At 43.7% G+C, this 27,640-nt stretch overlaps 1 protein-coding gene across 2 annotated transcripts; it reads right to left on the bottom strand.

Moving 5' to 3' along the window:
* Positions 1–562: 562 nt before the first annotated feature.
* hace1 (HECT domain and ankyrin repeat containing E3 ubiquitin protein ligase 1) lies at positions 563–27,600 on the bottom strand. Of its 2 annotated transcripts, XM_085472808.1 has the most exons (24): positions 27,071–27,600; positions 25,714–25,768; positions 25,443–25,532; positions 24,783–24,887; positions 23,067–23,142; positions 22,841–22,972; positions 21,810–21,892; positions 21,553–21,649; positions 21,356–21,457; positions 21,170–21,276; positions 19,068–19,218; positions 14,899–15,200; positions 13,524–13,592; positions 13,295–13,382; positions 10,000–10,111; positions 9,485–9,582; positions 9,268–9,355; positions 7,248–7,397; positions 4,454–4,650; positions 4,083–4,214; positions 2,707–2,805; positions 2,188–2,258; positions 1,981–2,094; positions 563–1,740 (listed from the first exon to the last, which is right to left on the bottom strand). In XM_085472808.1, exons 1-24 carry the CDS (start codon positions 27,159–27,161, stop codon positions 1,638–1,640), a joined length of 2,712 nt encoding a protein of 903 aa, XP_085328934.1. In that variant the 5' UTR covers positions 27,162–27,600; the 3' UTR covers positions 563–1,637. The 2 variants fall into 2 exon arrangements, with proteins under 2 accessions (XP_085328934.1, XP_085328935.1); XM_085472809.1 differs by lacking the exons at positions 22,841–22,972; positions 23,067–23,142; positions 24,783–24,887; ... (1 more) ...; positions 25,714–25,768; positions 27,071–27,600 and adding an exon at positions 22,275–22,475.
* Between the last annotated feature and the right edge of the window lie 40 nt (positions 27,601–27,640).

Raw genomic sequence — 27,640 nt, forward strand, 5'->3', positions numbered from 1 at the left:
CGGTAGCTCTCGAGGACCGGGATTGGGCACCCCTGCTCTTGAGCTTCAGTAGGTGGCACTAATGTGACGGCGCAGAGCTGCTAACATGAACACTAGGGATGGGTATCGTTTAGGTTTTATCCGATACCGGTGCCAAATCGGTACTTTTGAAACGGTGCCGGTGCTTAAAGAATGGAGAACACAAACTTTGTCCAAAAACCTCTCATGTTCAGCTGGTTTTTTTGTAAAAAGATAACAATGTTAGCCTTTTCTGCAGCTATGTGGCATATATGGTATCACTCTTGGCTGGAAGCAGTGCTTAAACAGTAGTTACCTGTTGGTCTAAACTGATGACCGGAGTGCAGAGCTCATGTCGTGGCCATTTACACCTGTCCAGGCAAACAACCTGCTGGTAACCCCGCCCCTTTTTAAAAAAAAACCCCAAGTACAAACGTTTGCCTCTGCTGCTTAATGGCAACATGTCCGAGTGTTATTAGATAAAATCTCAAAGACAAACATCAGCAAAAATATCAATACACACCAGCAACACCAGTGTCTGTATAAAAACACATTTGAAAAAATATGACAGATTAAACGATCTCTACATTATTTATATGCTCCCTTTACAAAGAGGAAAAATAGCTGATACATTAATGGCACGATGCCCATCTCTTTGAACGCAGTGTTGTATCAACAATAACAAAAACTGAAAAAGAGTCCTGCTTTCAAAACGTGGACTCTCTTCATCATCATCATCATCATCAGTGCTTTCAGCGGGGGAAACGTTTCATCACCCATCCAGCTGACTTTGGTTTCAGCTTTCAGGGAGGAGCCTAAAAGAAGGTTTAAATGACAAAATCTTATTGAATACAGTTATAGCGGCGCCATGACAACGTAGGACAAATCTGTCAAAGGAGGCGCCGCCTGTAAGAGGACATGGAGTCTACATGTTTACAGACTTGTTCCATGTTTCAAACTTTGTTTCGTTGCTCAGGTTGGGCTTTTGATACTTTGTGCAGTTGGTTGCTGTGTTGGCTTGTTGAGTCATCTAAGAAATAAATGGCAAATGATTACGACTATTTTTGGTCATGTAATTATAAAACCAAAGGTATCAAAAACCGTTCACTGTTATTGGCCCAGGTAGCAAACAGTTACACAATACTGGCCCAAAGAGTAAACGAACGATGAAGGCCTGAGACGGCACAAAAACAAAACGTGATTCCATATATTGTGATAATGTTTATGATGCACTTTGATATATAATCTCAACACAATGTGTGTTGGTATGTGTTTTCAGTACAAAACGTATCTTCTAAATAATGTTTTAATCCTAAATAAATATCTGCATGAAAAACAGTCCATTGAAATACATGATTTGCATAAATCACCTAAAAATGAAATGCTGGGTGCTGGTTTAGCTCAGTGGGATGAGGAGGCGACCACATGCTGCAGGTTCTCCCTCTGCACTCCTGTCAGTCTCTGCTGTGTCTCCAATGAAAGCTGAAAAATGAAATCCTGGCACAGGCGTGAAGGGAGATCTGGACCTGTTTAAGGATTTTCCCTGTTCATCCAGCAGAAGAAGCAGCTGACTGCAAAAGGGTCGTCTGTGGAGGAGGAAGGAGGTGGAGGCTGGAGACGGTCAAACCTGCAGACACTGCTCAGGCCATGGTATAGCCATAGCTCCCACAGTGCAAAGCCACCAGCAGGCGGTCCCTCAGGACCTCCTTGCTTGGGTATTCTGGAAGTTTCAGCATGTTGATACTGTGGAGGGGGTAAAGGCGCCATGACCAACACAGCAGGGGAACAGCTCATTCTTTACCAAAACAACTGCAGCTATATTAATGACCTGTATGCTTGGTTTGAAACTTTCTAAGAAAGAAATGATTTTATGTACTTTTCCCAGTATTTATTATATTTATATGTAATTTCTCTCTATTGGAAAATGAAGGGGGGATTAGCAAATGATAGCAGGACGGAAAAAAGAGATCTGTTTCTAATTACCAGGTACTCGAGGTAGGCAGCAGGTTGGAGGTGTACGGGACTGCAGCAATAGTGAATTTCTGTAAACCGCTCCCACCCATCAGGTAGGCAAACCCTCCATGAGGAACCCTGGAACTGGACGAGGATTATATTAGCACCATTCCCTTTAAAAGGCATTTACACGTTTCTATATTTAAAAAAACTGTAGAAGGAATCGAGCTGACAAACCTTCCCGTGACAAACTGAAGCAAGAGAACCCTCTCCTCCTGGGTCAGGCCCGTCACCACGTCCCAGAACCACTAGGGGGGAGGAAAGCTAATTAGCTGGCAGCTAAAGGACATCCTCATATTACTGACAATGACGAACTTCACTCTGTCTTTTCCTACGGAGCCATGAAGTAAACGTTTCCCTATAATCAGTGCTGTGTTCAAAATTAAGCAGAGCGTGACAAATACATGCGACGTGTAAACTCCATGTCAGCTTCACGTATTGTAGAGTAAAATTTTAATGTGAGAGGAAATCAGAGCAGGTGAAGAGATTCTCTGGTGAAAATTAGGAAACACTCGGTTTAAAGTGCAGTCACAGGCACAGACTCAGGAATTTCAAAAGTTATTTTTTATAGTTTTGCATTATTGAGTTCTTTTGCAATTCTTTACAAAGTACTCAACGAAAATGTGAAGGTGTCTCTGGTTGACTCAGGTCTTGTGTTCAAGGATTTGGTTCTTGTGTGGTAGCAGAGGGGCCCACCTGGATGACTGGCTCCTGAGTGTCGTATCCACTGGTGTACTCAGTGTTCCTACACCAGTCCTGCACATCAATCTCGGGCATCCCTGATAGTAGGAGCTCCTGTATGTGTGCACGTACACGCAGCAATGCAGCGACGTGCACACAGAGAGAAAAGAAAAGATACTAACTGAGACGAACACAACAGGAGAGCACAGAGCTCCTCCCACAGTTCAATGGTTGGTTGAGCAATACACTCACACATGCTCACTAGGGCTGCCACGATTAGTCACTAGTCACGATTACGTTGACTATCAAAATCGTCGACGACTGATTTAATAGTCTTCATTAGGCCTTCATTTCCCCAGATTTGAAGGATGGATCGGGTGTATACTTCGTGGCCCAACCTATCCCAGAATTCATAGCGCGGCCCAGCTCAGTTTCCAACAATGGCGGCAGCTAGTTAGTTTTAATGTTACTCTTATTATTCTTTCTGGGTCACAAAATAAACGTTTAACATATTATCAGGTGAGAATGTAGCTGTGTAAACCTCAAATATCTGCTCAGTTTATCAGGACACCACATATTTTCAAAAGCGCTCCGACGTTTTCGGAGACGTCTGTTACCCACTAGCTCGATAGCGAGCCGGGGGCTAGGCTCACTAGCGCGGTGAGAACACCGGACTCCCCGCAAATCGTTTTCAAACCCACCGCCGTCTTTCGCTACTCAGGTTAAACATGATATATGAGTCACTTAGATAACTTAAATATGTTATTGTTTGGCTTTTTTTAGTATTTTATTTGTTCCTGAGTAAATCTCTTTGGCTGAGATTAAAGTTTTTACACAGCTGAATAAACGTCAAGCAGACAGCTGATTATCAGAAGTGTGAGATGCTCAGAGTTTACTCCGGTGTCCTGTTATATTTTAGATAGCAAGGAGTTTATTAAACTTCACCGAAACAATCTGCAGATTTCATTAAAATTTAATAAACTATCATCTTGTCTTTATTGTTAGTGAGCACCTGAAACACTTAAAGCTGTAAGCTAATGACAGTTATATAAGAGCAGATGCTGCTGGTGCAATAAGCTGTAGTTTTACGTCCAATGGATGATGATCTGATTAGTCGTCTATCAAAACAATCGCTTGTGGCAGCCCTGATACTCACACACTGCAGTGTGAGTATGTGTGACTATGGCCATTTTACCAAACCCAAAGAAAAAAAAGTGTACCTGGAAGCAACACAGCACCTCCACACAGGAAGGCCCCAGCTGGATGGTGGATTTCATGCTGTTAAACCAAGCAGCCTAAAACCTCATGGTGTTGAGGTCTGAATGTGGTGCCAGTAAGGAAAGAACAAGGATAAAACTAACAAGAAGAGTAACTTGAGGAGGAGGACTAACCAGTTCATATTCGTCAAAGAGCTGAATGAGCGAGGCGGGGATGAAGGTGTGGAATCCCTGCAGGAATGCATTTATCTGAGGCTGGATGGCTCGAGTCATCCTCAGCTCTGTCACTAGCTGCACATACTCGGCCTAACAGAAGAGGCACACAAAGACACCAAGCCTGAAGAGATGCCGACTGACAGAAATGGAAAAGACAGAGTTTATACATACATGTCATTTTTAGCACTCTGCTTTAAGCAACAGCAACAGGGAACACTGAGGCACAAATAGCTGACATACAGTGTTACGCTTCATCCCTTCACCAACCAAATAAGTTCCTGCATTCCACTGACACTGGGACACGTCAGACTGTATTTGTGATGACTGACCTTGTTGTCCTGGGTGACCAGGATGCTGGTCCCTCCGGGTTTTAGTGGCACTTCCTCCATCGCTCCGAACACATCAGTCTCTACTGAGAAGGTGAGCTCCAGGCCCAGATCGCTGATGTCATTGTCCAAGATCCACTGCAGATTCTTAGCATACTCTGGATCGATAGAAGACACGTCCTGGTAATTCACAGGGATACCTGTGAAACGCACAAGACAAGATGTCACCACACAACGTAGCACTAGAAACAAAAACACTGGAGCCAAGGAGGTGATATAATCAGACATTTAAAAAAAAGTCATATTACACTATAAAATATGGGGAATTTGGACGCCATGTCAACACCTCATCCTCATTGTGCTCCTCATCCTGCTGAAAGAGGGCCCGACAATCAGGGAGTGCATGGTCTGCACCAGTGGTTGTGTAGATGGTACATCGCCTGAGGCATCACACTGCCTCTGCTGGCTTGCTGTTTTCCCATAGTGCATTCTGACACCAGATGTTCCCTCAGGTGGGCGACGTAAAAGAAAACATGATTCATCGGATTAAGCCACTTTCTTCCATTGCTCCAGTTATGATGCTCATGTGGCCATTATTAGCATTTTTAGCGGTAGACACGGCTCAGCAGGAACAACCCTGACTGGTCTGCAGCCATGCAGCCCCATGTGCAACAAAAAGTGATTCACTGTGTATCCTGACACCTTTGCATCAGAACCAGCATTAAAACAGTACCTTATTTGTTGGATCGGAGCCTACAGGCATCACTCCCCACACGAATCAGTGTGCCTTGTCTGCCCATGGCCTTGCACTGGTTCTTTTGCTCGATGTTTCACTATGGGAATGACCTTGGCATGATCAGCTCCAGTGACATCGTGTGTCCATGACAGATCTGTTGAGATGTGGTCAGGGCTCCGCCCCATCATTCTAGCATGGCCAACCAGACGTGTTAGCTGGACTGTGCTTAATATGTCCTCAAAAGAAATGAACTCATAGTTACATTCTGTAGAACAGCAATCACATCGAAGAAAGCTGTTCCAGCAGTTTCCTGGTTTTAGTTAGCAGCGTACCCAACGTTTGTGTAACTCGGGCTAACGCATTATGGCAAGCCTTTTTAGTGTCTAGCTAGCATCAGCTTGTTAGTAGGCCACAAACCATGCTAGTGTCACACCACATTAGATGGTTAGCCGATTCTAGGGTTTGGCTAGCATTAGATTTGTCACTACCCGATCCGTACCGGAAACCCGATCCGTACCACGTATGTGCAAATCTTACGTCTCTTCTGCGCTGGCTAGTAGAACTCAGCTAACGTGTCATGTTGATTCTCACAGCAACTAGCTCGGCCTTAACCCCAGCTGCTAGTGCTTGCTACAAACAAGCAACCCTGGTGTGGCTTAGTTTCACCCCTTTCTGTTACCATGACTACGGCTCCTACCCACGCTGGTCAGACTGAAGGCCAAAGAGGCGTCATCCCACCCGTCCATTATGTGGTGCCCCGATTAAGAGCAGGGACACTCACCTGTGTACATTTGTAATGGCACTAAACATGGCCAGGCTTCTCTGGCGGACCCTCGAGGCTGCCCCCACTGTGCTGAGATGCCACAGAAGGTCTTGGAATGGAGGTTGAGAGTAGCAGGGACTAACTGACAGGGTGCCTGCTTGCCAGCTGCTACTGCTGCAGGTGATACGCATCATCTACGAGCCACCACGAGCTGGGCAGACATGATTGAGAAAGATCCCCCCCACTCTCCTAATATTTGAGGTCCTCCTGGATCAAAACATGGCTGAGCTGGGTGGTAAGGACACAGAGAGTGATGCCAACTCCAACCTCATCAACCTAGGGAACATGGAGGAGGAGGACTCCACGTTCCCTGCAGAGCAGTGCAGATCACCAAATGGGGCAGAAGTTGCACCCCCAGTAGACACCAACTTGTATGAGGTCTGAATACCTAGTTGCCAAGCTAGTAGTGCCATGGCCAGCAGCCTAAGATATTTAAAGGGGAAAACACAACCTGTGTGGTGGCAAGAGCCTTCCACCAGCAAAGAAGCTTCTACCAGCAGTCCCAGTTGGCATGAGAGAAATGAGGCACTTCTGTTCAACCCATTTTAAGAGCAAGCTTCTGACCCAGGGGTGCTGGGTCACAAGCTGGATATCCAAGAGATGGGTGAGCTCCGGTTGACCAAACCCAGGGCGGCAAGGAATCTTAGCTTCTTCTAACATATCTCTGCCCAGGAAGACAGATCGCCTCAACACATTCTTCCTATCAAAGGATGCACAGGTATATATGTAAGGATAAGCGAGTTTGGTGTGGAATAACTTGACTGGTCTACACAGGCCAATCCACAGAGTCCTGACCTCGACCTGACAGAACACCTTTGGGATACGTTGGAGACTGCGAGCCAGGCCTGCTCATCTAACATCTGTGTGTGACCTTACAAATATGCTTCTGGATCAAAAATTCCCATAGACCTCATGGAAAGCCTTCCCAAGAGTTGAAGCTGTTATAACTGCAAAGAGTGAACCGACTGTATGTGAAATCCTATGGATTACAAATGGGATGCCACTCAGGTTCATATGCATGTTAAGGCAGATGAGCTAATATTTTTGTCAATACATTAAATTAAAGGCGTGGGACATATTAAAGTGTTTCTGGATATTATCACTTACAGTCTAATTTTTCCACAGATCCTGGAGAAACATTGAAGGGACTTTCTCATCAGTCTGGTGTTTGGTGCAAAACTCAAACTTTATTACTTAAAGGTAGGTAACATCAGGTATTAGCAACCAAAGTTTCTTACCGAGTATGTGTTTGTAGAATGAGCGTGTGAAGTAGATGTTGACCAGCTGCCGGTGGTACAGAGCGAGACCCAGAATCTGACCTGCGAATCGAAAGTAGTTCAGATGGTCTGGGTTCACTGATGAGTTGCTGTTGGGTTGAAACGTTGTACCTGTGGATCATAGACACAATTTGTGATAAACAGGTGTGTGTGTGTGTACGGTAAGTACACTTTGTTTGTTTCAGCGTCTTAGAGAGACTCATCCTGAGACACTTGCGTCTGCTGGTGGAGCCCTGGCTGGACCCCCTGCAGTTTGCTTATCAACCCGTATCGTGTGGAGGATGCCATCATCTACCTGCTGGACCAGGCTTATTCTCACCTGGACATTGTTGGGAGCACTGGGAGGGTCATGTTCTTTGACTTCTCCAGTGCTTTTAACACAATCAGACCATCACTGCTGGGGAATAAGCTCACGGAAATGCAGGTGGACGCCCCACTGGTAGGTTGGATCACGGACTATTTAACAAGTCGACCACAGCATGTTCGGCTGAAGGGCTGCCACTCAGATAACATCCCGAGCAGCACGGGGGCGCCGCAGGGGATGGTCCTATCACCCTCCCTCTTCACCCTCTACACGTCTGACTTCAGGTACAAGTCACAGTCATGTCATCTGCAGAAACTCTCTGATGACTCAGCCATTGTGGGCTGTATCAGACGGACAGGAGGAGGAGTGCAGGAGTGTGGTGGACAGCTTTGTTGAGTGGTGTGAGCTTAACCATCTACAACTTAACATCACAAAGACAAAGGAACTGATCATGGACTTTAGGAAGCAGGCTCCTCCTCCTACCCCTGTCACTATCAGAGGGGCTGATGTGGAGATCGTGGAGGACTACCGGTACCTGCGGTAAACACTGTAAACTGGACTGGACCAAGAACACCAATGCTGTCTTTAAAAAAGGGCAGAGTCGGCTTTTCCTGCTGAGGCGGCTCAGGTCCTTCAATGTTTGTAGGAAAATGCTGACCATGTTTATCACTCTGTGGTGGAGAGCGCTGTGTTCTTTGCAGCTGTGTGCTGGGGCAGGGCGGTGAAGACAGCCGATGCCAACAGGCTGAACAAGCTGGTTAAACGGGCTGGTTCTGTCCTGGGTGTCAGACTGGAGAACCTGGAGGAGGTGTCTGAGAGGAGAATGCTAAAAAAGCTTCTTTGTATCATGGACAACCCCTCCCACCACATGCACGCCTCCATGATGGACCATCGGAGCACACGCAGCAGAAGACTCATTGCCCCGAAATGCAGAACTGACCGCCACAGGAAATCCTTTGTGCCGGTGGCAATAAAACTGTACAACTCCTGAGGATTAATAACAAAGCTATTCTGTTCCCATTCAGACCGTGCAATATCACCAACAGTTGTTTCATGTATTTATTCATTTGCACAACACTATGTCACTTTTAGAATCACCTGCACTGATAGCTAAGCTATTTATTTTTCAGGATACAGTTATATTGTTACTTTGTTACAGTTATTTGATCTTATATTTTGCACTATCCTACTGTATATTACTGTATACTAGTATTCTTATTGTATATATTGTATATCTTATTCCTCTGCTCCTCTGTCTCTCTTGCTGCATTGAGCATGTGTATGACAAAAGAATTTCCCTCGGGATAAATAAAGTTCTTCTTATCTAATCTCATCTCTCTGGCATTTATTCTCTCCTCTCTCTCTCTAACACAGTGCTCTTGCACAGCATGACTTTCATGACTTAATGCATTTTGTAGATTAACTTGGGAAGCAGTCGTGCATTTTCCTCTTACAAATTTGTAAATTATGATTCTACAGAGGCAGTCGCCATTGAGCAAGTATTGGGGAGCCATGCTAGTTCCTAAGTGCGACTAAACTGTGCCTCATCTTGTCAAGCACGTCAGTACAAAATGATCTTAATAGCAAGCAGTGGTCACACAAACATGGCATGAGCTCATTCTGTGGATCACTCTGTACACCTGAACTCTTGTGATTTAAAGGAAAAATGCCACGTACCATCAGCTGACTGAGTGAACAGAGCGTAGTCTGGGTTGATGATCTCATTGGATAGAATGTCAAACCACTCCCGAACTACACCTTGGCCCTGAAACACACACACACACACACACAGACACACACACACAGACACACACACGCACAGTACTCTGCGTCTTTAATACAAACTACAATACTACTGTTTATACTGTTAACAGCTGAACTGCAGACAACTCACCATACCCTCCTCGCCATGGAAACGAACAGCAATGCCTTGTTTGAGTTTTTCATTGGTGGACTTTGACACCATCTCACAGCTACTCCTAAATATGGAATCTGATGGTGATATGGGGAAATACAATTTATATTTTGTCGAACAAACGTTTTCATACAGATCTTCGGTTTTATGACGGTTGAATGTTATTTATTAGGGTCTTCTTGTCATTTCCCATTCAGCTGGTGCACATTTTGGACCAGTTTGTTCGACCAATGGTATTTTGAACCTTCAATGGCCCAACTGCTTTGGGCAGACCTGCTGTATGTTTCCACGTTTGTTTCTGTGTTACGACACTAGTAGACAGAGTTTATTAGATACTTTGTTACCTTTTATCATGTTACTTTAGGTTTTACACCATACAACACCTTCAACTTGCCAACAACCCTCACATGGCCACATTCACAATCTCATTCCGTATGCATAACCCTGCAAATGACATCAGCGACTGGACACGAGCAGCTTAAGTGTGTCTGTACCTCTGTGGATGAGCAGCACATCATTCTCATTGACTGGACGATGAACCATGTCAGAATCCGGCTGGCCGGCCAACAGATGCTCGTAGAACCACTCACACCGATCCTTAAAGGGCTGACGGGAAGACAAGACTTTATTTCACACTGCACAGCACTTTCTCAAACTAATTATCACTTGGCTGTGTTTTCAATTTTAAGGTTGGGGAATTTTTCAATCCGAGTTGATTCCTCAGGAAGTGTTTTGTGCTGAAACGCTCATCTGTAATTCAGAGCCAAGGCCATTTCCATAATATATGCCTTTATTCTCCAAGCACCGAGGAGTGAAAGATAGAGTGCACTGAGAGAGGAATAAGGAAGCCTGTAATTAAAACAAGGACCTACTCCCAGGTGAGCTATGATCCATGGACTTTCATGCTGCAGCTCAAATATAAATACTAAAGATAGGATAATTAATATAACTCAGAACAGCCATTAAAAATTAATGAAGCTGAATAAACTTTTCTTAAGACAAGTGTTCTCGCCGTGAAAGGAACACTTGATCATGAAATGACATGGGGTCACTCAAAGTCTCACAGGACTACAAGATAAATAAGGTTTAAATCCATCGGCCGGGCGGGACCTTTCTGTTGGCGTTTGTACATCCTGCCCTTGGTCTGAGTGTGTTCTCTCAAGGTTCTCCAGCTTCCTCCCACAGATCACAGAAGTCCACTTTAGGTTGAGTGGTAGTTCTAAATTGGCTGCAGGTTTGCGTACGAATAGCAGTCTGATACAAAAAAAGTCAGGTACAAAAAGTCAAATGTGAAGACGGACTCTTCAAAATAAGCAGCATGGTAAAATAAAGTTATTTGGCTAAAGAAAACAAAATTGTCAGTGTTTTTCTAAATAATATCACACTGATCCAACTTTGAAACGGCTTCTGTGCAGAAAGCAGTTTGCTTAGCACTGACTTTAACCACGAGTTATCTGTCATTCAACTTTTATTGTTTCATTTATATCAGAATAACAAGCAGGCTGGCTACAAAGATCATTTTCTTCTTCTTTTTCAAGCATCTTAAAGGATCTGTTGTCAACAAGTTTTGACAGTGTCTTCTAAGCCTAATGATGGTACGCTAATGAAGTCAGGAGACTCAGAGAGTAGGCCTGGCTCACAACCTCTGCTGTAACTAATCACAAAGCTGTTCTATGGGGTTGAGGTTAGGACTCTGTGCGACCAGTCAAGTTCTTACAAACAAACAAACCTGCTCATCCATGTCTTTATGGACTTTGCTTTGTACACTGGAGTGAGTGATTCAAAAGACCTCTATGAGAGAAAAACGTAGGGAACAGTTCGTCCTGCCCAGGATAGGGTTACCAGGGAGCCTTCCAGGAGCAGGGCATGGGGAGGGTGCCTGAGGACGGGCAACTGGTGGCCAGGCCTTAGCCCATGGGGCTTCGCTGGGCATAGCCTGAAAAAGGGCATGGGCCCATCCACCTGTAGGTCCACCACCCGCAGGGGGTGCAGTAGGGGTAGGCTGCAATGTGTGCAGCAGCCAAGGGTGGAGACCCTGGTGGACTGATCCCCAGAGTTGCCTTTGGTGAGAGGTGATGGGCAAGGGTGGGTATCTGTAGTATCCCCTCGGCTTGCTGCCTGTATGTTAGGGTTTTGCCCAGTGGACAAGTGGGTTTGTTCCCTGTGCCTTTGGGTCGGGGAACGGGTCCTGACTGTTGTCTGTGCTTATAGACCAAACAGTTCAGAGTACCCGGTCTTCTTGAACCCCCTCGTTAGGGTGCTTGAGGGTGCTGCACCTGGGGAATCCGTATCTTACTGGGAGACTTAAACGCTCATATTAGCAACAGAGAACTGAAGAGGGGGTGAGTGGGAGGAATGGTCTGCTAGATCTGAACCCGAGCGGTGTTCTCAAACGACAGTTTGTCTATAACAAACACCATGTTAGAACACAGGGGTGTCCATAAGTGCATGTGGCACCAGGACACCCAAGGTTGCAATCGAGGTTGTAATCGTATCAACAGATCTGCGGCTGTATGTTTGAGACACTCAGGTGCAGAGAGGGGCTGAGCTGTCAACTGATCGCCACCTTGTGGTGAGGTGGGTCAGTAGCGGGGGAGGGCGCTGGACAGACCTGGGACACCTAAACGTATAGTGAGGGTGTGCTGGGAACACATGGAAGAGGCCCACGAGCTCGTTCACAGAGCTTCGTTAGCATTCTGAGGGAGACTGGGGACACTGAGTCCAAATGGCCCATCCTCAGCACCTCCATTGCTGAAGCTGTTGCACTGAGCTGCAGCTGCAAGGTGGTTGGTGCCTGTGATGGTGGTAACCCCGAACCAGATGGTGGCTGAAGCAAAACCCGGGTGTGGGAAGAGTTCAGAGAGGCCATGGAAAAAGTTTTTTGAACTTCCTTAATGAGTTTGTGGCAAACCTTTAAGCGACTGAGGAGGTAAAGGTGGTGCTCTGACTGCAATGAGTGTAGTGTGGGTGGAGCGCTGCTGACTTCAACTGAGGATATTATCGGGCAGTAGAAGGAATACTTTGAGGATCTCCTTAATCCCACTGACACATTCCTGTAGAGGAAGCAGAGTCTGTGGATGAGAAGGATGACTCGTCTATCACAGGGGGCGAGGTCACTGAGGCAGTTAAACAACTTGTTGGTGGCAGAGCCCCTGTGGGAGGATTGCCCTGAATCCCTGAAGGCTCTGGATGTTGTAGGGCTGTCTTGTTGGTATGTTGTAGAGGCATGAATGCCTCTGCTGCTGCCCCTAATACCCAGCCTCAGATAAGCAGAAGAAGGTGGATGGATAACTTATAGATTAATTAATAAATGTGGGATCAAGAATGGGTGGTAGGGTCGTCAGTGGGGTGAGAATCACAAAATACTGGTGATAATGAACTAAAAAATGTCAGGAAGTGTTACCACCTGACCGAGAACTCCGGGGCTTTGCCATGGAGAAAATGAAAATCAGAGCTGATATAGAAGAAGAGATGCAGGTCTGCAGGTTTGCACCGTGGGAAGTCGGATGAATGTTCCAAAGACAAATCTTTTGAATACTAGTACTGCTGTACTTATTCTTAGGGACACTATAGGACACACTATAGGAAGGAAGAGAAACTATTCAGCAGAAATAAAGGGCGGTTTTATTAGCTCATCAAAATTATTTAAGCTGTTTACAGACACTGAGCTGCACCACTGCCTCTGTAGGCAGAAGTGGGGCTAATGATGGCTGCCTTTATCTTTCCAGGCAGCTCTCTTTCTCTCTTGTACATAATAGGTAGTCATATATTTATTCGATTATGTCTTACCTGGCCTTTAATGATATGCATGAAGCGTGACATCAGCTCTGGACATTCAAGGAGAAAGTGGAAGTGGTTAAAGATGATCTTTGGATTTCTAAGGAGGAGGTCCAGACGGAAATATAAGGGGAAAAATGAGAGAACAAGGAAATGAGAGTGGAAATCAATTCAGAGAAAATACGTTTCTGGATCAATTCATACTTTCTAATGTTTATGTTAAAGAGCCATGTTGACTCACCTGATAACGAAACACTTGAGCACATCATCATTGTTGCAGACAAACTCAATGAAGCGGGGTGATGTCATTCTGGGTGTGGAAACAGAGAGAGGTCAGAAGGTACGAGAAACAGAAACCAGAGAAAAGACAGAGCAAACTGAAATGGGCAACAGCTCACTTCATGTCAATAACAGTCCACATTTCCTTGTTAATTAAGCATCTTTATAGATCTAATCCATAAATGTCCACTAATAGTGTGGGAGCAAATGGGATGAAGCATGGCTGCTTCCAGTGGAATCTGCCTCAGATCAGTCAGTCTGACCTGACATGAATGTGAAATATTTCATTTCGTTTTAAAAAGGAAGGTTTGGGGGAGCTATGTCTTCTGAATTCAATCTGGGAGCTGGTTTCACAGAGGAACCACAGCCTGATGGCTGAAGGGTTTCCTCACAATCTAAAGTTTTGACCTGTGTTTTGACTTACAGATAGATATTTGGTTCATAGTTTGCTATGGGTGCCTGCTTCAGTCCTTAAAGAATCAGTCAGTTTTTCCATGGAGTGTATTTCTTCTGATCTATACAGCCGTGATCTGTCCTCGGAGGATCACATTTATCCTCATTACGGCTTTGTTACTTACAATAGTAAAATTCTGAAGCGATGTATATCTTTAGGTTGGGTAAAAAACATCATTCTAGGTTTTGCAGGGATATCACAACCAAATATGTCCTTGAAAATTAAGAGAACTTTATCCCAGAATGATTGCAGATTTATATACAACCATTAATATGATTGGAATTTGGTATCCGTATGGTCTCCAGGGGTTTACTTTTTACATGTGAAGTAATAACGAAACTGATTAGATTGTTTCCTGATTAAAGTATCTTCATCTTTTAGAGCTGTTTGGAGATTTCCAGTCACTTCCCGACAGTTTCAAGCTCAGTTCTCTTTCCCATTTGAAAACATTTGATCATTACACATTAGCAGCATTAGCAGTAGTTGGATGTAGCAGTAGTATTGTAACAGAACTACCACAGTAATAACTAATGATGAATGATAAGAAGAAAACTGAACACTCTGGATTGTATAGCTGCAGGTCTATTTGATTAAAACTGATATTTAACAGTCTCTATCAGCAGATGGCCGCCCCTCCCTGAGCCTGGTTCTGCCGGAGGTTTCTTCCTGTTAAAAGGCAGTTTTTCCTTCCCACTGTTGCCAAAGTGCTTGCTCATAGGGGGTCATATGATTGTTGGGTTTTTCTCTGTATCTATGAAGCACCTTGAGGCGACTTATGTTGTGATTTGGCGCTATATAAATAAAATTGAATTGAATTGAATTGAAATGATGCCATCTGATGTTTACTACCATTGGATCTGACAGAGGGATGCAGAGCTCATACCCTTGGGGCATCTGACAGGAGCAACACATGTAGAAAGCCTGGATAACAGCACTGAGTCGACTGGCTGTCATGGAGATGACGTCCTCCCCGTCAGCATACGCCTCTGATTCGATGACAATCTGATGATCCAGCAAGGAGGGAAGCTTTGGCGTGGACCCATCATGTTCTGACTCACGCTGTTTCAGAAGCAGAGAGGCTATATCGCTGCTGGAGGAGGAAGATGGGTTCTTCCTATTCCTTTCCAGCTCTGTAGAGATGAGCACCAGCCACTCATCCAGGGAGTGCCATAGTAGCTCCAGAGGCTGCAGGGTGACAGACAAGGGACAAGAGGCTTGAGGAGGGAAACAGAGGATGTCTGCAAGTAGGGCTGGGCGATATGGCCTAAAATCCATATTGCGGTATAATTTGAAGCATGTGCGGTAACGATATATATCGTGATATATTCTTTTCCTCTGTATAACGTATTTTACACACTATAAGGTGCACTTAAAATCCTTTAATTTTCTCAAAAATCGACAGTTCGCCTTATGTATGAATTCTGGTTGTGCATACTGACCTCGAACCAATTTTATGTGGTACACGGCGCTCAGAAATCTGAGTGTTTTAGTACGACTTTGGTAAGCTATGAAGCCGCAGCACTTGATGGATTGTCAGAGCGTTAAGGCTACCGTAGTCAGGAGCCTCGCGGAGGAATCTGGGTCCTAAACTCTGTCTGTTTCAGGTCCCAAAGTCAACCGAACACTGCAGCATCACTGAGAGTTAAAAACTGTCTAAATTCTTTCATCTTTAATAAAACAATCAGCATTGCTGCTTTACCAGGTGTAACAATTAATAAATTATGTTTTCATGAATGCCTGGATGTTAAACTTAAATTTAACGGAGTTAGAAGTTAGCAGGAAGTTAGCTCGCTAGTTTCCACCTAAACATGATATAGCATGTTCTGACTGAGAGATTTCTGAAAAAATTCAAACGTACAGCTCTGCTATCACTTCCAACATAAATGAAGACAGGAAACTAAACAGCAGTGACGTTTGTAGGGTTACTGAAGTTGGGCTAGCTGGTATATAATGATGTGCTACTTGACTGCTAGCAACACAGCTATGTTAGCATAACTGTTAGGTTGATTTTGATAATAGCTGCCATTATTGTACTTAAATTTGTAAACCTTGCCTTAAACTGCATGTTTAGATATTATTCTGTTCCTCCCCTACACATCTAGGGTGTGGGGGAGGTAATTAGTTATAGTGTTTAACTGCAGGCACATCCTATGTAAAGGTTCTGTGTCCTTATTTAGTGAGGATGTTTACTTCTTGCCATTTAGGGGCTCGCCTGTGCTTGTATATGGTGAACTATTAAAGTTAAGCCATGTACAGGGTGAGGGGAGGACGTTCACTCCTTTCTGGTGTTCTGGCATACCTCATATACATCTTAAGTTCATGGGAAGGTTGCATCTTGTCTTGTGATATATGGAGTGTATTCCTTTGCAGACAGCATAGTGTAATATCGTTAGGCCTGGCTGAGCAGGTTTCACAGGGTCATATTTTGACCCACACACAACGACAGGCTATACTCTGTTCTGTCACAGTACGGCTGTGTGCAGGCAAAAGTAGGACCCAAACGCAAACTCACAGAGACAAAAGGTAAACTCAAAAAACACAGCTTTATTGCTGGCGTGGAGTGGGACACGAAAAACAATACAAAATAAACTAAACTGGGAAAACTAAAGCACAAGGAGCCACAGGGAAAAATCACACAGCTATGATGGAGACTATGACACTGACAAAGAGAAGCACAGGGCTTAAATACACAGAGGGATAACGAGGGAATGAGACACAGAAGGAGGGCACAGCTGGGAGAAATCAGGACTGGACGAGACAGAGACGCAAAACTAGAAACACTCACATGAGGCATGGACCTTCAAAGTAAAACAGGAAGTATCACACAGAGACGCGAACTAGACACAGTGGAGACAGCAACTAAGAAACCGAGACAAACCATAAGGCAGAGGTCTAAGAACCAAAATACACAGAGGGAAATACTCAGCTTTGAACACAAGAGACTAGACTAGAGGGAGTAACAAAAGACCAACCATGAGATCATAATGCACAATGCAGGGTGACAGAAAACAAGAAACTCAAACATGCAAAGACACACCATAAACAGAACAGAGGGGGCACAGAGAGACATGAAGGGCAGGGGAGACTTAACATGGGTTGAAACACAAGGGGGAACTAATAAGCAAATCAACATAGGAGGCCTAATGAGCTAAACATACTATAAACATCAAAATGAACTAAAACTCAAAACACTGGGTCCTAAGACCCAGGATCGTGACATGTTCACACAAATGCCTGTTTAAGATGTCACGTATTGATGAAACTACGCATACTCATGTAACCACAATAAAAGGAGCGCTATGGGAAGTCCGGCTGAGAGTTTGACAGGGTTCAAGTGAAAGGAACAGCGCTTAACCTCAGTTGGCCTCCCTCGCGCGAGAACACACAAAGAGCTCTGTCTTGTGTCTTGTTTTGCTGCTGCAATTGGTTGTCTAAATTGTTCCAGCAGGGTTTGTACTTAGATAAACCCAACAATAACCTTAGCACAGTGAAGTTGGAGGATGAATGCTAACTTTTTTCCACTCGATAAAAGTTAACATGAGGGTTCCCGATGGTTAGGGACAAATGCAATCGCATGGCAGGATGCTGTAAACGGACCAAACTTCAGTCAGGAGAACAACTGAGATATTCCATCCACAATACGAGGTTAGTCATTAATATACTGCAACAACATGGGAATACAGCAGCTGCCAGAGGATTCAGCATTAATGAATCAATGGTACGGAAGTGGAGGAAGCGCAGTTTTTAGCTTTCCCCATATTCCAAAAGTGCTTTGTCTCTTTGCTATTATGGCATCATTTGCAGATGACCTCGCTTGCAGCTGCTGCCATGCCTTTGACCAAAACAGGCGCAGCTTGATGACACCATCAACATGCGCTATCGCGGTAGAGCGGTATAGTCAAAATCTCTAAATTTCTATCGTTTCTACCATATACCGTTTCTACCGCCCACCCCTACCTGCGGGTTCTATAAAGCTTAATTCAAGACTTCAGCTAGCTCAGACCAAATTAACAGAAAGCTGAAATGATCCAAATTACATTTATCCACCTGTGCATAATCCATGAACGTTATAACTCTACTACATGTTAAAGGAAAGAGACGGAGACTGAAACGACATTAAGATGACTCTGTAGATTTTACTCTAATTAGGTATAATCAGCTGGTTCAGTCCGACTGATGGCCTATAAAAAGTTGTCTCATTATCAGGTTGTCATACAAGAAGCATCTCATGATGGGTTAAACCAGCGAGATCTCTCAAGACCTTTGCAACCTTATTGTTACAGAACATACTGATGGCATCGGTTATAGTAGATTTTATAATAAACTATTGACGGTTCCAGTGAGCACTGCTGAGGCCATAATCTTTAAGTGGAACAAACGTCATTTCACAATAAACAGGCCATGACCAGGTACCCCCTGCAAGATTTCAGACAGAGGAGTGAAAAGAAGAGTGAGAAGAGTTGTCCAAGAGTCAATAACAACTTGTGGGGAGCTACAGAAAGACAGGAAATCAGCAGGTACAGTTGTTTCAAAGCACATTTAAGGTTTGCTGAACAACATTTAGACAAGCCTGTGACATACTGGGAGAATATAGTCTGGTCAGATGAGACCAAAATTGAACTCTCTGGATGACCCATGTTTGGAGGTCAAAAGGCACTGCATATCACCCCAAAACACCATAGCAACAGTGAGGTTTGGAGGTGGGAACATCATGGTGTGGGGCTGTTTGGCAGGATATGGCACCCTCATGCTTTATCTAACTGAAGGAAGAATAAATGGGGAAAATGTACCAAAATTTGCTGCCATTTACCAGGATGAAGAGATTCAATGAGGCTGGACCTTTCAGCAAGACAGTGATCCAAACGCACATCCAAGAAGACTTTCAGTTAGTTTCAGAGAAAGAAGACCCAGCAATCACCTGGCATTCTATTCTACTCTAGCACTAACTGCCAACTTTTACCTTTCAAAAGAACAAAACTTTCCAGTTGTACTTTCCTTTTGTTCTCTTCAACAAGAAATACAAAAGTCTTTGTACGCTACCAGATGTGTTACCTTAAAAACTTGGCTGCGTGGCGTCTTGTTTCCATTGTAGCCCATGTCATTGCCAGTGTTTGGTGATGAAGGCCCCAGGCGGAACACATGGCAGAAAATACGAACAATTCTCAGCAGACTCTTCATCTGCGCTTCATAACTGCTAGACAGGCTAAGAAAAAAAGACAGGAAATAAACACACCTTAGCACTGATTAACTATTGTAGTAGCTTGTAACAAATGCATGAACCTGGATAAGATGCAGTGTTTGTTGGTCTCCTTGTGCTGGGTCTTTTCTTGCTTTATATCTATACACCTTTAAATAACTCTGAGTTACTGAACAGCCTTTTTCATGACACTCAAAATTGAGCTCAGGTGCATCCTGTTTGGAACCACCTTGGACCTTGGACTAGAGCAAAAAATTCATCTTTCAACAGGAGAACAACCCTAAGACAGCCACGATAACAAAGGGTGGCATCGAGACCACTCCGTGTGTGCCCTCTGGGCCCCAGCCAGAGCTCAGACTTGAACCTGCCTGAAAATTCTAGAAGGATCTGAAAATGGCTGTGCACTGATGCTCCCCATACAAGCTGACAGAGTTTGAGAGGTTCTGAAAAGAATAATGGGAGAAGAAATTGCCCAAAAATAGGTGTGAAAATATCCAAAAAGGCTAGACATCCATCCATTTGCTTCCGCTTATCCTTTTCAGGGTCGCGGGGGTGCTGGAGCCTAACCCAGCTGTCATAAGGCAGGAGGAGGGGTACACCATGGACAGGTCGCAGGGCTAACACACAGACACAGACAATCATTTGCACTCACATTCACACCCCACTAACGGCATATCTTTGGACGGTGGGAGGAAGCTGGAGTACCCGGAGGGAACCCACGCAAGCACGGGGAGAACATGCAAACTCCACACAGAAAGACACCGAATTGAACTCTGGACCTTCTTGCTGTGCGGCAACAGTGCTAACCACCGTGCCACCGTGCTGCCCTTAACAGACAATTGCTTTTAATTATTGCTATGTTTATACTCAGTGGCTTAACTATCCTTGAGACATGTATGGGAGTTGATGTGAACACACTTGTGCTAATCTGACTATTTGAACCAAGTCTGGAAAATCTAGCCATAGATGAGAGCAAAAGGTTAAACCCATTTATAAAACCGTGTCTGTTCCCACTACATGAAAAGAATCCTTATAGACTATAGTGAATCAAATACTCCAGCAAGCATGAGTCAGGAAGGTGACCAAGATCCCAACAGTGATATCTTCTTCTGACCAAGTTAATGGCTGAGTATACATAAGTATACATTCTCTTAATGATAAACACATTTAAGTCCAAGAATTCTATCCCTACAGCAAGGTATATTCTGCTATAGAGGTCCTTCTCCACAACACAGAGAGTGAAACTGGTCACTTAAAGAAAGAAGGAACACACGTCAAATACAGCAAGCTTCTTAAAAGGTTTTTCTTTCAGCATGATAATGACCGAAGGTTCAGGGCAGCGCTTGCATCAACCACTAAGCCAGCATTAGCACAACTCTCAGCTGCTGTGTTCTTCTCAGTTTGTCTTTTTACTTTGGACATTTTTCCCAGTGGAAAACAGTTGTCACACTTATTAAAGGCCTGAACGCGTACGTGTGTACCAGCAAAGTGGGGATTAGTAAGTGAGATTAAGAGAAGTTGAGCAGGACCAAGTAGCCGACATGCCTTACCCCACTGTCAGAAAACACAAGTTCCCGCTGGTACCTTTCAACCTCGCACACTAACTCAGGATCCTTCCCTACCAGGGAGGTGACATTCCATGTCCCAATCGATTTGGGGGATCGGTTTGCAAGGGCTGCCGCCCGACACACATTGCACCCAACCTGTATGGCGCCTCCTGCGGGTGGTGGGCCTACAGGAGGATGGGCCCATGTCTCTGTCTGTTACCAGTTTCAGTTAGAAGCATAGATTCCAGTTTATTAATAATAATGTTGTAGTTAATAATAAATTCATTTTTTCTAAGACCTAACATGAGGAAGTTTAAGTTTTAAATTACAGCGACACATTGACACACTGTGTTTAATGGGATAAACTGTCCAGATTTTGGTGAAACATACTCAAATATATGTAATTTTACCTGAGAAGCTTGTGTCCATTGGTGGTAGCCACTTCTGCAAGACTGGTCAAGATCCTGTGGTAATGACTATCACTCTGCTGAGAGACATGTTCCAGAACCTGTCTGAGCTACACAAACACAAACACTCGTAACTAATCTAAAGTATAAAATAGATTTCTGTGTGACATCAGATACAAATTCTGATACCATGTTCTCTTTAATGTCATTATTCTGCGTCATCTGGATGAGGGTCAAGAACAGCCTGCTATGGTGCTGGATGAGAATCTCACAGGTTTCTCCATATCCTCCCTGAGGGCGGCAGAAAAAACTCAAAGCAGAGTAACACAAACCAAACGACGACAAAATAGGAAGAGAAAAAAAATACTCAAAAATGAAACACTCACCTGCACACAGACATCCAGTGGAGTGATTCCATTGTTGTCAGCGATGTACTTGGCACCTCGAGAGAGAAGGATCTGGGCTGTGTCTCTCTGGCCGTGGCTAAAGAATAATGCAGGATGAGTTTCAATACAGCTGGATTCAAACGCAAAGCTAATCTGCTGGTGCATTTGTAATCCCGAAGACTCAAGATGAAGTGTAAAAGAGCTACGAGCACACTCAGTATCACTACTATTATTGTTATTATGACTGATGACATTACCTGCAAGCAAAGTAAAGAGGCGTTGCTCCAGAGACGTTTGGTCGGTTAATGTCAGCTCCACTTTCCAGAAGACAAAGCACCGTCTGAACAGATGTGATACATGCTCATATCACATACTGGAAATATTTATTATTAGAACGAGAAAACAGGAGCTCAGCAATCAGTAACACAACAGAACTGGTTTGCAGTGCACTGGGGATTTACGTTGCCAAATGGTTTCTAGATACTTCCTTTATGGCTGCAGATGTAATTTTCAGTCTGATGGAAGATTTCAGGTTTGAATTTCATTGAGAAAAAATGTTTATCAAATAAATGTCTAGGTATTTAGTATTCTACGCTATTGCGTGTTGAGCAACAGGTCAGACGTGTCTGCCATGGAATGAATAAGATGAGACCAGATGAGAAATCGATAGATTAGCTTTTGAATATGGCTTGTAAAATATTTACAGTTGTGTGATCTCCTACCTGGGTCCACCTGAGTTGTCCATAACAGAATACTCTGACCACACGTATGGACCCAGCAGATCGCGCAGACACTTCTCCCAACATGTTACTCCAGAAACACGAGGAGTCACTCTCCATGTTAACCCAATAGTTTCACAAATCAGAGAAATGGGCGATGAACGATGCGCTGACACTCGCTAGATTAGTTCTGCCGGTCCTGGCTAGTGCTCCCCCCCGCCCACAGCATCCGTTCCACAGACTCCCGGTTCTGACGGTGAACCCGCCCAGCTGGGTTGCTGCGGAAGTTTTCCCAGGAACCACAAGTAAACGAGCAGTCTGTGGTCTACTGGAGTGATAAGGCACTGTGAGGACTTTAAGGTAAGATGGGGCCTGATTATTCAAGATCTTGTTGAACCAAAGACAATATACTGAACAAATGAACGAAGATGCAGACAATCATGCACACACCTGGAGCAAGTAATGTGATTACTAAGAGGCTGCTAAAGCTGACATGTGCTGTTTTGATCCCTGTGCACTAACAAGCAGTTTATATATGTAATTAAAAAGGTTGCTTCTAATTTGCTTACTGTTTTGTGTCCGTTTTGACAGGCTACATGTAGCGCTGTCTGGCCCATGGCGTCTTCAACATCCACATTGGACACATGCTGGACCAGATCATGCAGGAGCTCTGTTCGCCCATTTACTGCTAACCAGTGGATCTACATTAGAGGTTACAGTGTCACTATCTCAACTACAGGAGTTCATTAAACATCAATCATTTATGATTTACCAAGAGGATTCAAGTCAACTCACAGCAGTCAGGCCTTCATTGTTACAGATATTGACGTCAGCATTATATTCCAACAGTTTCCCCATACACTTCTTCTGTCTGAGGGAACAGTACAGGAAATGGTTTAGTGTCACTGGGCCTCATTTACTAATATTTACAAGGAAATGTTCTTACCCCGTGCAAAAAATTTATTTGCACATTAACATGCATATGTTAATAAATCTGAATCTTTTGGGGCCAAGAGCCTTGTACAATCTGCACATTAGGGGTGGCTGTAGCTCAGGAGATCTAGCAGGTCATCTAATAATTGGAGGGTTGGTGGTTCAATCCCTGCTCCAGTCTACATGCAATGTATCCTTGGGCAAGATACTAACCCCGAGTTGCTCTCAGATGCATCCATTGGAGTAGGAATAGATTAGAAAGCACTTGCATAGAAAAAAAAGTATTGACATGAATGGATGGAATAGGCAAGTTGTATAAAGTGTTCTGATAGAGTAGAAAAGCACTATATAAGAACATGTCCCTCCATTTCTTTATATAAGGAAACACATTTTGCTCCAGGCGAAGCAGAAAAAGTTGTAAGAGTGAACCCTGCACCTCTAAGGCTTCATTTAGATTTCTGCCAGTAATCTACATTGTAACATTGTAACATTGTAACAGGAAACCCTACATCATGAGCTTCGACGTAACCCGAACTGCAACACCTGAGAAATGTGACTACATGTCGGGTTGACGTGGCCCCAACTGTTGTGATCGACCATCTTCCTCCTGTGCACTTCTGGCTTCTTTTATTCTGCAGGTTTGTCAGTGAGAGAATAATCAAGCTACGGTTAAACAAGGTTAGCCTGCACTGTTCCATGTAGTGTTTTGGTTTCTTTACATTCATTTTTTGTTTTATTATAATGTTGAATCTTTTGTGGCTTGTTTTATAAAAGTGTAATTAGACTAAAAGGTAAAAATAAAAATTTATATTGTTACAAATGTTAACAACAATAATAGCAATGTTAGTAACAATATTAGTAGTAGTAGGATTTATTTTAAAGACTTGCGTTTAAATTGAGAAGGCAGCCAGGTTAACATTTGCTCACATAGATGATCAGAGGGACTGTTTCTAAAGCACAAATAGATTCTGGTATGAAATATTGATAAATCGCTGATTTATGCTTGAAACGCTTTAATACATGACTTGACCACAGATTTGTGGTTGTCATTGGTCTTTCATCAGCCTTTCTGTTTTACAGATTTAAACCCCATGACTCAGATTTTGCCATCTTAAGGTCCATCGACTAGAAGTAAATAGGCATAAAGATAAAGGCTTATGAAAAAGAAAAAGAAAGTGATTCATCCAGTTTCTTCAGTTCCACTCAGCATTTCATAAACAGTCCTTACAGCACCAATCCCAAAAAGTTGATTCAGACTGAAGACGTCACTTGACAACACCTGAACTTTGTAAAACACAAAAAGAAACGTCATGATTTATTTTAACATTAGGTAGTCAGCTTATCTATAATAGAAAATAGTAGGTTGATGGTTGGTAGCACTGAGAAGATTGCAATTCGAAATCTCTCATGAAGCTCCACCTAAACGAACAGCATGATGAGAAACAAAGTGTCCTGTAACACATGAGCTAAAAGTCCAGTATTGAGACACCCTGACATGAACAAAGGTGTATTGTAGTAAATATAACAAGACAACATATCAGAAATGAACATATAAACAGATTAAATACAGCAACACACCCATTCCTGGCAGCAAGATGCAGAGGGGTGCAGCCTGAGATGTCCTGATAGTTTGGATTGGCTCCTCTCTTTAGCAGCAGCACCAGACACTCCAATGAGCCACAGCTGTACACAGAAAACAGCGTATTTAGTGCAGAACAACAGACTAGGCAACTCTCTGCATGTACACTGAATGAGAGACTGTTTGTCATCTGTTTGACAAACTTGTGATTGTGGTACGTTACATTTTTAGATCTTTTTCACTCTGTCAGAACGACTCATGATTTAAGAAGCGGGACAAAGTTGTTTGGACTTTATAAATTATAAATTAAGAGGGGAAAATACTTTTTCACTGCACTGTATTTCACTGAGCAAGCACCATTACTAGGAAATGTGCAGACGTAAAGTGGGAACTACTTATGGCCTTGGTGTTACTTTTTGATTCCACTAAATGCTTACCAGAGACTGAACCAGTGACAGCAAGCTGGACAGGTTTCTGCTAGCATCACATTAACAGGACTTACAGCACAACTTATTCCACAGTTTAGAGTTTATTTTGAAACAGAAATCGTTTAAAAAGGACTACTTTAAAGAACTCTTTGAAAATATTCAGCAAAGTAAGTAACTAGGAATTGAATGTCACAGTTACATTTGTGATTACAGCTGTAAAGTCTCTCTTACTTGGCTGCGATGTGTAGCAGACTCCTCTTCACTCGTCCAAAAGCATAATTCACATCAAACTTGGAGTTGAGCAGCAACTCTGACACTGATCTGAGGGAGGAGTGAACATGTAAAAACATGTCAATCCTTCTGCAGCCGTAGATTAGATGTACTGCCTAAAGTAAGCAGACATACCATAATATACGTTTCCATCTAATGCACAGTGAGCCAAAACGAGCACATAAATAAAAGTGAATGAATTAGTGATGAGTACAGTCTGCTCCACGTGTACCTGTGCTGGTCTGCCATGACCATTGGCATGAGTGTGTACACCGCTGTCTCATTGTCTGTGGTGAAAATAATGCAGAAAATATCAGTGAAAGCTAACACCTGACAAAGACATTACGATTTATTAGCAACGATTCATCAAGGAATTTGAATGACTTGATTACAAAAATCAATTGTTTCCTACTGGAAAATGGGTAAAAGGAACTTTATTTGATGTCTTAGTTTAATTGCATGTATACCTTTTTATGTGACATTACTGTACTGAGACCGTTTATTTGTTTTCTCATTTAGTACAACATTTACTTGAAAAGCTTTCGTTTTAATATGACGTGTAACATACCAGGGGAACACCACTGGAGGGATAAAACAATCCTTCCAAAAACATTCACTTGTGTCTAACACAGTCCAACATGTCCCAGAGGAGTTGAGCTGGGCTGGAATTAGGTGACTGAAACCATTAGCACATGACCGACATCGTTTTCATCCTCGTGGAACCGTTTAGCCTCGACAGGCTCGGCGTCAGCTGTCATTGCTCACGTTAAAGCTAGGAAAGGTGAGTGATATTCCATCATGAACAACAAAAAAGGTTTACTTAAATAAAGTTCAGAGCGAGGTCATCAGCAAATTGTTGTTTATTTCACTACATGTATTTTACCTAGTCGCCTGCCAAACCAATCATGAACAGCACAGCTCTGAGTGGCACAAAGCACCTGTTACCTTGGAGAGACAGTAGTTGATGCCTGCATTCACCCTCTCACTCACGTGAGAAACAGCTGTTCATCTGGGGTTTTGTTTATTTTATTTTTTTCATTTCAGTTTTACTTATATGGCGCCAAACCACAACAACTCTCAATTCGAGGCACTTTATGCCCCGAGTATTTTTTTTCCAGGTGCCTCTTTTCAGTCCTGATGTAATTACCTCTGTCCTTTGCATGTCATTAACCTGACTGTACTTTACCTGATGCTTCTACTTTGTGTTTGGTCCCATTTGCTGTTTGTGGGCGCTCTGTCCTCTCCTTCCCTTGGCTCTCAAAAGGCCACAGCAGCTGGCTGCCCTCCCTACACCTGCGTTTGCTGGAAGTCTCCTCCTGTTTCATCTGATTGCTGCGGATTCAGTGTAAAATCTTGGCCACACGACATAAAGCGCGTTGAGAGAACTGTTGTTTTGAAATTGCGCGTTATAAATAAAACTGAAATAAAAACCTGAATTTTGTGTCATTTTGAATCTTTACAAAGGGAAACTACGTTTTCCAAGCAGCATTGGTGCCTGCACCGATCAACACACACACGTAATAACTGATGGGGAGATCACTTTTGACCATTATCTAATAAATGAATGCTCGGTCATACTGCATCGCTACCTTCCGGGAGTTCCACGGTCCTGGCCCGGCGAAGAGACCGGGTCAATCGACTGAGCTGTACGTTGAGCTGCTCCATCGCCCGTTCCATCATAGATGGACGGTCCACGGGGTTAAAACTCGGGGGAAAGCCTTGGTCGTGGGGTCGGTATCTTTCTAATGCGGTTGTGTTGTTATCTGGTGTCTTCCATTGGCCAGACTGTACACAATGATTTCTGAAGCTGTTATTGCCATATTCCACACTTCCTGTTGTGATGACGGTCAAACGCAATGCACTATGGGTGCATTTTGCTGTGAACCGGAAGTATCTGCGTGGCGACCATAATCAAGGAGAAGGGTCTGGCTGCAGCCACTGGCTGGCTGTGTCCCAATTCAGGGTCTGCACGCTTGAAGTACGCGCACTACGCGTACTACGTACGGTGCGTACTATAAGTACGAGAAGTGCGGAAGTGAGAGGCTTGTGAAATGGGACGGTATACGCTTCGTCGCGCTGTTCAGGTTGCCTAGCAACCATGATACTAACCGCGACACACGTTACATTCAGCTTTGTTTGACAGAAATGAAGGAGAAAAA

This window comes from Copadichromis virginalis, linkage group LG11 (assembly GCF_057382275.1).
Source record: "Copadichromis virginalis isolate Kocher_CV1m ecotype Utaka linkage group LG11, C_Virginalis_male_GT1.1, whole genome shotgun sequence".
In the NCBI taxonomy this organism is placed as follows: Eukaryota; Metazoa; Chordata; class Actinopteri; order Cichliformes; family Cichlidae; genus Copadichromis; species Copadichromis virginalis.

Excerpts from the sequence above, each read along its gene's own strand:
- hace1 (XM_085472808.1), bottom strand. The coding sequence starts at position 27,161 with ATGATGGAACGGGCGATGGAGCAGCTCAACGTACAGCTCAGTCGATTG. Across the intron at positions 24,888-25,442 it reads CTGCTACACATCGCAGCCAA|CTGTGGCTCATTGGAGTGTC; the intron begins GTAAGAGAGACT and ends TTCTGTGTACAG. Across the intron at positions 19,219-21,169 it reads AATGGACACAAGCTTCTCAG|CCTGTCTAGCAGTTATGAAG; the intron begins GTAAAATTACAT and ends TTTTTTTCTTAG.